This window comes from Engystomops pustulosus, chromosome 1 (genome assembly GCF_040894005.1).
Source record: "Engystomops pustulosus chromosome 1, aEngPut4.maternal, whole genome shotgun sequence".
NCBI classification, from domain to species: Eukaryota; Metazoa; Chordata; class Amphibia; order Anura; family Leptodactylidae; genus Engystomops; species Engystomops pustulosus.
Genome location: NC_092411.1, coordinates 194782231 through 194794406, shown reverse-complemented (window position 1 = coordinate 194794406; position 12176 = coordinate 194782231). Strand labels below are relative to the sequence as shown.

The following is a 12176-nucleotide window of genomic DNA, read 5'->3' as shown; positions in this document are numbered from 1 at the left end:
ATGGATTCGGAAAAACTACCGCATTTAAAACAAAAAATCTGTTGCGGAGCTTGCACTTAGCTTCACTCAGCCCGAGCCGGTGAACTCCAGCGCGTTCCGATGCTTTTCAGCGCAGCAGCGCCACCTGGTGGTCGGCGGAGGAACTACCTTAATAAATCCAGGCCGGACCCGAATCCAGCACAGAGAATGCGCCGCTGGATCGCGAATGGACCGGGTAAGTAAATCTGCCCCGTTATAGTTGGGGGCCTGGCACAGACTTTGCACCAGGGCCCATCAGCTTCAAGTTACCCCACTGCTGGAGACACTGGTCGGCTGTTCTTAAATGTCATATGACAATAAGTAATGGGAAGCCTCAGAAGCAAGCACCAGACTACAAGCACTGGCACACAGGGGGCAGGTAAGTTTATTTTAATTAGAAAGAAGCTGTATGCTTGATCTCATACTATTACTGAACTTTTATTCATTCTTGTTATATTGGTGGATGAGCTGGATTTAAAAACTATACAATCTATGTCATACATTAGCGTCATACTGTACTGTATATGCAAATACATAACAAAATAGTGTATTCCAATGAAACATAACTATCACTGAACTACTTACCGACTACTTGTGGGAGTGAATTGGCTTCTAGATCAAGTAGGATGGTCCCTTTTTCAATACATGTCCTTAATTCAAACAGGCTGTGCAAGGAAAGTGTGGCAACATGGGGCTTACTCCACCTTTCTCCACCCTGCTCTACTTTTTCTTCAAATTTAATCCACCTAAAATGTAAAGTAAAAACATATTTTGATTATTTCTACTGTTCATTGCAAATAAACTACAGTAAAATGGGATTTGAAACTGAAAATATAACCATGCAACATAAACTGGCACAAGAAGTCGTGGCTCAGATTATGATACGGTTCTTGTTGAGAGATATTGTTGGCTAGCATTCATTCAGTTCAAGAATTATTGGGCAAGAGCTCTGCATGGAACACAATACTGTCTGTGTTTTATCTCTTGCATATAGTTGGGAAGCACTGGAGGCAGAAAACTAAAAAGTCATGATTAAAATCAGGTTCCAAAAAGCACCCTAACTAAATGGCTCTGCTTATGACACTCATCCTCTAGCTACAGGATACTTACATGCCTGATTATTGCCCATTAATCATGAGAACAGGGGTCTGCAAGTACTAGAGCAGTGTTGTATATGATATTTCCAACAGTCCCTTAGTGAATAGAGTGATGGATAAGTATGCCTGCCACTGCTCTTTGCACATGGGCCATGGATCCATGTTGCGATTCATGGTGGCTCCACCATTCCACTGACACTTAAAGACACTTATTTAAAGGGGAATTATCATCTGGGCATTAACATTTAACTAAACTCATCTGCTATATATATATATATATATATATATATATATATATATATATATACACATTTAAATGGATGTTATTAAAAAAAATTACTTTTGTGACAATAATCTCCCATAAATATAGCCATCTACGTCCCTTAGAAACAAGATTTCTGTCCTTGGATACCACCACCGCTGCTGCACAAAGAAACAAATAAATACTTTTTTCATATCAACTGTCTTGGAGTTACTATATGTCCTACATTTTCCCTGTGGTAATAATCGCTAAATCCAGGTGGTCAGGCACCTCAATAGCGAATGTCTGTCCACCGCTGCCAGTGTGTGGGTGGTCATATCCAAGTACAGCTTTACTATGTAAGCTATGGAGAATAATCATGAACTGTAACAAATCAGTTATGTTTTATGTGAATAGACAATAATTTTACGGACTTATAAATACACACTGTTAATTAATTTCATTATTTATACTTCATTGTAGAACTTTAATAAATGTTATAATTATAAAAAGGTTTATCCAGTGCCGTAGAAAGTGGCCGTTGCCATCTATGGGGACGTATATGCGGCCACATGTATGTCCCCTTGAACGCTGTGTGAATGAGCCCATACTGTATCTAAGGGGTCATTGATTATCATCATCAGCCTCCAACTGTGAATGTACAAGCTAAGCTGTGACATACGAAATAAATCTTTGTCATGGTAATTTTACTAAGGGCACTCCATGACATACAATTGCATCATAGTGTGTTAATGGGTTCAGTTCTGCACAAATTAATAGCTTTAGCTCTGATTGGCAAGTGTAGTATTCAGTGCTGTTAAATGAATGGACAACATGAGAAAACTAGGAAGGACTCAACTGTAAATCAATGGGGTCTACCAGGCAACCGTAGTATGTGTTGTTTGATGGAACGAGAAGGACACCGCGTGGATATAAATATAGCAGTCAATGTATACAGGAGTAGATCCTTGTTTGACATGTAACCGTCAAAAAAATGTAAAATATGGATTATTTCTAATAAAAACAATGGAGTGCAGTATAATTCTGAATAGAGAGTGCAATAAGTATGGATCACTATTTCCCCTAAAGACACTAACCTATATCATTAGATTTCATTAATTCCTTTGGATTTCCTTTCAGAGGATTTTGAATTTTTATTATAGACATATATTTTTCATATGTATCAAGAAGGGGTAGTCAGAGGGGTAGTCAGACCATGAGCTTAACAGGTCTTTCATTTGGCACAAATAGAATCTATGCATAATAAATATAATATAAGATGACTTCTAGTTATACTGGTACTTTATACAGTTTAATATTTACTCCTGTAGTGATGGCTAAGGACTTAGGATGAGAAAAACTTGTCTAGTCAGCTGTAGAACAGTGCAAAGGTCAAACTTGTAATGCGCTGACAAGTAACCTCATAACTTCCATGTTTAAGAGATGGGATCACTTTTACAGGGTCCATAGATGTACCATTTTTAGAAATGCACACAATAAAATATGAATGTACTAGGAATTGACAAAGATTGGGCAGTAATGGAGAAGAAAATTTTTATTTACATTCCTATAACTAAGAAAGAAGATACAAAAACAGGTTTTTTTCCTTCTAGTCCTAGGATGTGTGTGTGGGGGGGGGGGTAAATTGTGTTTTATGGAGTTTCATGATAATGGGATGTTCTTTTAAAAAAAATTAGTATTTTTAAATAAATTGTAGTTTTCTAGGTTAAAAAGGTTATATTTAAAAAGAACCTGTGTGCTCTCCTGACTTGTCATTTTTACTTAAAGTGGTTCTCCCGTCACTATATGTACTTTTTTTTTTAAAAACTGACCAGTTCTTTTGCATTTATTATAGTTACCCAGCCAAACATCACCATCCTGGGCTATATACCTTCTTTTCCTTCACTTGTGACTTCACAGCTCACTGCTACTGCTGCATCACCCAAGATGGTTGCCCCGTTCTACTAAAAGATTACATCTCCCACAGTCCCCCTGGTCAGCAAAGCTTCTTCACACAGAGGAAGCTGCAGCCACACCCCCACAGCAGGGACAGGGAGCAGACTGGAGAGCAGAGGAAGTACAGTATACAGGTTGTTTCTATGGAAACTGTAAGTGTAGCAGGAGCTGGCGGTGCCTTTGGTATTGTATTTTCTCAGTACTGTTTTCTGATATTCCTCATAAAAATGTATGAACAAGGTATCAGTATTTGGAGTGTGTTTCTGAATTGTCCAATCAGTGATGGACTCTGTCCCCCATTTATTAAAACTAGTGCAGTCTGTAGTATGTGCAGTCTGCCTGTGGAGCCTGCAGAGCTCTGGAAGGGTGCACCATATTTTTTTTGGTGCGCCTTGTTAATGCTGCAAAATTGTGGTGCAGACAGAATTGTGGTGCACGTCTGTAATAAATCTGATGCAAACTCAAACTAAGCAGTAATTCGCCCCTTTAGTTGCGCATTTTTTCTGTCTTGTCAGACTCAGTGAGGCTTATTTACTAAGGGTCCGCGGATCGCATTTCCGTCAGGTTTTCCGACATTTTTGGGGATCACGCTGCTGGGATTTAGCAGGCAATTGTGTTGCACGTGGTTGGATTTAGCCGCAATTGCAACGGCTTTCATGCCGCGCAAATCGGGTAGTAGGCCGTTGGACGATCCGACAGATTCGGACAAACCAAGGGATTTAGCTTAAAAATTTTGTTGCGAGACCTGCACTTATATACACTGGGAAGAAGATGGTGGACCTGATCAAGGAAGCGACATATTCAGAAAATCAGGCGCACAATCTTATTGAATCGCGGCACAGTGCATTGTCGTCGGACAATGCACTTTCGGGAACACCTCTGGACCAGGTAAGTAAATGTGCCCCAGTGCAGCTGCGACACAAAACTAGCGCATCCACTTTATAAATACATGTGCAAGCAGTTTGGATGTTCTTTTCTGTGTAAAGTCAGACAGAAAACTGGCGCAAGCAGTAAATGTGGGCCTCTATAGTGACAAATCCCTTTGACAAGATATTCATAATTTTCTATAAGGAATAAAAAAGACAACACAGACCATAGATAAAATCTCTAGAATTTACATTTTTACACATTTCTCCTGATACCTATATCTGGAGAAGCGAAGGAAGCACTTTTCCTTCTCAATTAATCTTTCAAAACATTCTTAAATCATGTTCACCTGATAAACGGTGATCTGTATAATGGTTGACTTGTGTCAAAATAAAATGTATGCACCTTATGAATTCTATGACACCCTGAGACTTTAGGTTGTTTTAAAGAAGTTGTCTCGTTATGGCAATCATTACACATAACTTGTTAGTTTATATGGACCTCGAAGGTGGGTTGACAGCTTACACTATTAGCCAGTGTCTTCCATGTCCTTCCTACCGGCCACAGCTGATCAACTATGTATAGAAAGAAGCCCCATGACCCTTAAAGGAAACCTACCACTTGAAGTGGCAGGTTTCCGATGGCAATACCGAGCACCAGCTCAGGGTGAGCTGGTGCCGGAGCTTATTTTAGTTAGTGTTTTAAACCGCGGTATCGCGGTTTAAAACACTTTTTAAACTTTATAGCCGGCGCATGGAGGTACGCGCTCGGCGCTTACCATGCGCGCGGCTCTCATTCACTTCCTATGTAGCCGCGCGCACGGTAAGCGCCGAGTGCGTAGCTGCCTGCGCCGGCTTTAAAGTTTAAAAAGTGTTTTAAACCGCGATACCGCGGTTTAAAACACTAACTAAAATAAGCTCCGGCACCAGCTCACCCTGAGCTTGTGCTCGGTATTGCCATCGGAAACCTGCCACTACAAGTGGTAGGTTTCCTTTAACTTGGTGAAAAATGATACAGTTATTAAGCTAATGCTCAAAAATCTTGTGCTCTTTTGCATCCATACTATCCTCCACTGTGCACCATTTTATGTGTTTCAGTCTTTATGATTAGGGGCTAGAAGAAAAGGTTATAACTTAACATCGAAACTATGTGCACCATGTAAAATATAGGACATGCTTGAAAAAAACTGTGTTAAAGATAAACCTGGCATATTTTTGAGAGTCTAGCCTAAAGTTTCCACTATCTAAGTCGTAGACAGGATTAGTTAATCTGTGCCATTGTCTCAATGAGACAACCACTTTAAATAAAAGCCAACAATGGTGCAAAAATGCTTTTAATTAAATAGGCTGATATAGTGCATTTTCATATAATAGTGGATGATGTTCTTAATTGTACCCAATGTCCTGCTGTGACCTGGCCTAAAGCATTTTTATTTCCATTTTCTAAATTAAACTAAAGCAGGACCATGTCAAATAAATACAGCTAAAATAAGGAAGCCAACCTCACCGTCACATTGCAATTGTTTTTATTTGTGCATGTATAATCCTACATGGATAAAGTCTGGAGGTAAACTACAGCTGCTTATTGTTCTCCCTATGGCGATAGCAATGGATGCTCAAACACTTTTAGTTAATGGGGCGTCTAAGCTCCAAGGATTGAGATTACAGTGGCATTCTTAAAGGATGGCTAGTTGACAGGAAGAAAATGACCATATCATTCTATTGTCACATAAACTAAAATAATGATAACATTTAAGTCCACTGGACTGCAATCCATTTAAGTTTATGGTGACACACAATCAAACCAAATACTATGTTCAACTAACAAGATTGCTGGAACAACAGACCCAGCTTTGGCTCCTTTCTATTCGTATAAATTGGCTCCTTTCTATTCGTATAACTCCTGTGATAGCTGTTACCAATGAGGGACCAATGGCCAAAAATGACCAAGGAAATTGCAACTTGGCCAGATTTACCGTAATCAGACACAGGTTATAGCCAAAATCTATGAGATGCACAAGAATTGTTAAGAGGTGGGAAGCTCTTAATAACGCCAGTGTATATGGTCCAGGCTGACAATTAGGACCAGTGCACAACATGTGGGTCTAAATACATTAGCCTCAATGTTTGTGGTACACGATAAACCAACAAAATAAACATTTCCTTGATCGTTGGCTGATGTTTGCTCTGTATATAGTTGGCAATGACTCTGAACAATCATTTGGCTTGTTTTAAAGAAGGGTGTTTGATTTTCAAGTAAAGTATGAGGAATTCCCTTACTTGAACATACAAAAGAACCTTCATAGTAAGAGCCACACAGTCCTTCATTAATTGTTTATCACAACTGGCACCTAAACAGTTAAACATGTTTTGTATCTGTTCTAATAAAGTTTTTCAGTGTGCCAGTCCTACTTTAAAGTACGTAGTGTAGTGTCTGTTATACTGGGTAGATGTTTAGCTATACCCACGTACTTGTCGCAGCATCACATGGGAAGGGGAATGTGATTAGTAATGACATTTTTGCACTTTACTCTCCAAGTCTAAGAGACTCCTGAACAGCAAATAATTTGGCAGCAAAAGTATTACCTAATAATTTCGAAAAAAAAATTACATCCATGATTACATATGCTTAGGTGGCAACTAATGCTGTCCCTCATATCATGGATCAGTGTTACATGGATCCACAAAATCAGAGACAATACTTTACGTATATATGAGTGAATATTGAATGTTCGCCAAGAAATTACAAAGAAAAACAGTTTTCTGTCTTTATGTCTTACCTGCTTTCAGAGTATTTAAGATTTTACCTACTTATTTGTGAAATTGTGTAACATACAGTACCCACTCCAAAAGTGTTCCATGCAATGTATATATGCTATAACATATAAGATCTAACAAAAAGAATGGATGATACTTCAATAGTAGGCTACCTACATAATAATTGGGAAAGACCAGTTTTATCTCAGGATATTTCATTTTGAGAACATAAACTAAAGGCTCATTTTTTTATAGGGAATAGAGCAAGTCCCAACACTGCCCTGGTCCTTCTATGCATGTAGGACATACAACCATAAAGGATTACAATGCAATAGTAGCTACCTAAGTATCATGTTAACCATCCGGCAACCATTCTACCAATGTATGTGTCTCCTACTGTGTGTCTGTACTACTGCCATTGACATTTCAAAGTACACAGTAAAATGGGAAATATAAGATGTGTAAGACAATTATATACAATACATGGCTGAGTCGTCTATTGTCTTTGTCTATTGTAAGTGTATATAAAGTTTTTTGGGAAGTTCTTACCTGGCGGTTTCCTTCCATTCCATCTCTTGTCCATCAACAGATAAAAGTTCATCAAGCTCAGTGAAGAGTTGTGGTGGAGCTGGGCCATCATCATCCTCACCCAGGATAAAACGGATGCGCTCTGCAGCCGGGGAGACTGTAGAAGTGAAAATACTTCGATTAAGAGCCTGATTGATAACAACTGAAATGCGACTCTGTGCCCTCTTGCTTTCTCGGGACGCATTCAATGCATTTTCCAGGTCTTCTTTATCAGAGGACATAACTACAAAGTGCCCCCTACTGAGTTGACTAGTAAGACAGCAACTCTTTGGAATATAGTATGCACAAAAGATGTTACCAACCTAATAAGCTAAGGTAAGCAAACTTAATATTTATATGGCAGGAAACCAGTTGTAACCAAACCAGCTGGGGCAATGGGACTTGATAGGAGCATCTATGTAAGGGCTCTCCTCCCTCCCAAGTAAAAAGTAGCATTCTCATTGGTCTAGTGGTTAAGGGACTTATTACCAATATGGCAATGTTTAACAAGAGACAGTCTGCTCACTACATGTGGAATAGGACAGAATACATTAAGTTAGGCATGAGTGCACTTGCAAAACAGTTCAACTTCAACTGACAGCAAATTATTTTTTGTCAAATATTTTCAAAAATGCCATCATAATTTCAATAAATTTCAATGTCATTTATTTGTATAAATATAAGAGGCTGGATTTGGTGTTAAAGATTTAAGATTTGAAAGACTTTTAATCACTCTTAGTCTTTATTTGTGTAACACAGCAGGCAGCTAGAAGCTTGCATTTCTAACCTTAAACATCCAAAATGTTACAACTACAGTACATAATTTGCACACCTAAATTATTCTACAAGTCCTTCTCCTAGCTAATGGCCTGTATCATTGACTGTAGAGGAATAACATCTCGCTATTGTGTTAATAAAAGGTCATTTGCATCATTTCAACAAGGTGTAGCATGCCCTGTATGTAAGAATGCATTACAACAAAGCACAGTGGCAGCTAATATACAAAGGGTCTGAAGGTAACAGGTATACATAGAGGGGGAGTTGTATCAATCAGTTTATAATAATAATAATAATAATAATAATAATTCTTTATTTATGTAGCCCACACAGATTACGCAGCGCTGCACAAAGCAGGTCGTAGTGGTCTCTGTCCCTATGGGGCTCACAATCTAATAAAGCTACTAGTATGTTTTGGAGTGTGGGAGGAAACCGGAGTACCCGGAGGAAACCCACGCAAACACGGAGAGAACACACAAACTCTTTGCAGATGTTGATCTGGGTGGAATTCTAACCCAGGACCCCAGCGCTGCAACGCAAAAGTGCTACCTACTCATCCATCCGCCCATAGTTTATGACGAAATTCTGTCATTAAAAGTACAATAAAAGGGGTGTGGCCTTTGCAAAGGGGGTGGGAATTTTGTACCAAAAAATCAGTGCGCAAAAAGTAATTTGGTGCAGCTTAGTAGTGTAAACTAAGTCAATAAAGAGAAGTTGAAAAGTATGGCTACACAGTCTTATACCACACAAAATTTACCATCTATCACCGTGATAAAACTGGTACAGCATAAGACTCTCTAGTCTAACTGTGCCTTTTATCACAACACAACAGAAATCTGCCCCAAAGTATCTAAATTATACTGTTATAATTGTATATTTTTAATTCAGTAACACAATAATGAACTCCAGAATAACCACAGTTGTATTACAAGTCTGTATTTTGTATGTGGTTGACAAAGGCTTATGCTAAAAATGTAACCATAAAATGATGATTCCATGAAATCCAACAATTACTAGAAAAATGCATTTTAAATCTCCAATTATAAGTCCATTATGGTATGACAGTACTCACAGGATTAATGTCCTCGTGCTGAAAATGCACGAGAAGAGAGAGCTTTATCCTTTCATATTCTAATCTTTAGTTACCAGTGATGGACCTCCGTATAGAAGGATAATAAAGTTTAACCTTTCCAGTATATACATGTTTTCCATGACTCCTGTTACATGTATGGTTAGGTTTCACTGGTTTATGACCCATGATTTTACCAATCTAGTGTAAAACGTACATTTAAAGGGCAGAACATCATTTTTGTTTTCATTTCTACATCTTTATGATTCGATTTATGACTGTGCCTCTTAGATTTAAGATGTTTATAACCTCTCACAAAATATTATATTAGTAGACTTTAAGCATTCCAGGTTTTATAGAAAGATGCTCCATGTACTGGAGCTAAATTCAACCATGAAAGAACAATTAAAACTCGAAGCAATAAACATAGAAGTCCCATCATTCCACACTTCAGTCTTCAGTAATATTTTCAGCTATATTGCATAACACACAGAGAAGATGATTTTTACCCACATTGTTCAAATTATCCAATTTTAATAAAATAGGAGTGGGAGCGTTATAAGGTTTCATATAGCCAGGCAGATCTTTTTCCATGGACCCTTTGCCGCCAATTCCCTTTTCCTTTTTACATTTCAATTTTTTGTTGCTCTCCTTTCAAAAGCAATAACATGTTTAATATTCCATGCTGTATACTGGGAAGCTGAAAATATTCCAAATTGCGTGAAATAGAAAAAAAAACCTTTGCGTCATTTTCTAGTGGGCTCGTTTTTTACTGTGTGATCCAAATAACAACCCCCCTTTAATTCTTTGGGTCAGTACAATCATGCAGATTGCCTCCATGTATTGTATGATACATGCATACTTTTTAATAAATCAATTCAAATAAATATTTGAACTTTTACCACGGTGCAGGATAAAACTCCTTTTTTCTGCTTTCCAGACTGATCCAACTGGATGCATAGTAGCGGCCATCATGATTTGTAATGAGATGAGGATTACAATAGCAAGGAAGAGTGAGCTGTGGCGGTTTTGCTTTTGTAACTTATCAGATACAAATTTGTATAGCTTTTATTTAGTTTTAATACAATTTTAAGAAAAATTTTATCTTTTGTATTCTTTCGCCATTCTGACACCAATATCTTTTAATTAACTATTTTTTTAATGCCTCTAGGGTATTTAAAAATAAACACCTGCTATGTATGATTAGGGCTCAACCCATTCATATTCATATAGCCTTAACAGTATCATGATGTCCTATACTGGCACATTGCATTGTATGATGTGCTGTACAGAAAGTATATGGGAAAATTGTTCAACTTTCATTTTACAAACAATACCATTTATTTGCTGAAACTGGACAATGACCCCCCCTCCCCTTTAAGTTGAGTTTCTGAGAAGCTTATTTGGAACAGATAATATATCTGGTTTGGTTGTAGGATACTATAGATTGAAAAAATATAATTATTACACTCACCACATGTAATGTAGTGCTATAAGAGGGACTATCACTTCTCCTGATATGTCTGTATACATGTATTTCCCATGATAATATTTTTGTAATAATTTTATACTTCCTTTGTTATTCGTTCTTATAATTTCACAAACCCATTCCATTCTAAAGCATTTCCAAAATAATAGAGGTTGTCATGGTCGCCAAAGGGACCAGGGTAAAATTAGGGGCAGAATTACAGGGGTAGCAGCTGCCATGGGGCCCGCAAGTGTCAAGGGGCCCCAGCATCTTGTCCATTGGGTATGTATTGGGTGTGTACATGCTGTAAGTGTGTATATGCTGTATGTGTGTATATGATATGGTATTGTATATATGTGTGTATTTGATGTATGTGTGTATATGTGATGTGTATATGCTCTATATGTGAGTTCATATGTGATGTGTATGTATGTGCTGCATGAGTGTATAAGGTACCGTATTTATGTGTTTACAGGCAGTCCCCGGGTTACATACAGGATAGGTTCTGTAGGTTTGTTCTTAAGTTGAGTTTGTATGTAAGTCGGAACCGTATACTTTATTATTGTAACCCCAGTCAAAAATTTTTTGGTCTCTGTGACGATTGGATTTTAAAAATGTTGGATTGTCATAAGAACCAGGATTAACAATAATTCTTAACTGCAGACACCATTGATAACTGTTAGACCGGTTTATTGTAGCCTAGGACTAAAGTACAGTAAATTACCAAAATCCAGAGGTCCGTTTGTAACTAGGTGTAGTATGTAAGTCAGGTGTTCTTAAGTAGGGGACCGCCTGTATATGCTATATGCATGTAGGTATGGAGTGTGTATACTGTATGTATGTTAAAAACTGAGCAACATCTAAAGACCAACAATGTTTTAAGAGCTCAGTGAGCACAGAAACACTAGGTCGACCAGAGGCCTTCCAGTATTATTTTGATCAGTAATCTGGTATTATATGAATTAAAGAATTATGGGATTAGAGCATTTAATTGTACAATTATGTCAGTTCTTTAAAGAGGAACTTTCACCACACTTATGATTATGAATTTTGTTTCTTCAGTTTATGGAAGTCCATTTTGTTTCCACATTATATAAAAATATTATTTTGCATTGTTTGCACTCTCTAGCATATTCCAAACTAATCTATCTCTAAAACATAACATTGACTACCCCACAGCAATTGGCTAGATTCCTTGATGCTAAACCAAGTAAGTTACTCAAGTATACAAGGTCAACCTACAAGAATCTGGGAAATTCCTCTACTCAAGATTTGCTACCTTTACTTTGGCTGAATGGAAACTAGCTGTTTCTTGGGCTTCTAAGGCTTACCATTCTGTAGGTACATCATATGATCCTTA

At 37.8% G+C, this 12176-nt stretch overlaps 1 protein-coding gene across 12 annotated transcripts in view; it reads right to left on the bottom strand.

Annotated features, from left to right (window-relative positions):
- SLC4A4 (solute carrier family 4 member 4) overlaps positions 1-12176 on the bottom strand; it is a 149897-nt gene that overhangs the window by 60297 nt on the left and 77424 nt on the right. For all 12 annotated transcript variants that reach the window (XM_072117275.1, XM_072117285.1, XM_072117295.1 and 9 more), the window contains exons 4-5: positions 7485-7620; positions 604-764 (exon numbers count right to left, since the gene is read on the bottom strand). In XM_072117275.1, coding sequence (XP_071973376.1) covers positions 604-764; positions 7485-7620 — 297 coding nt within the window. The remainder of the gene's footprint in view (positions 1-603; positions 765-7484; positions 7621-12176) is intronic.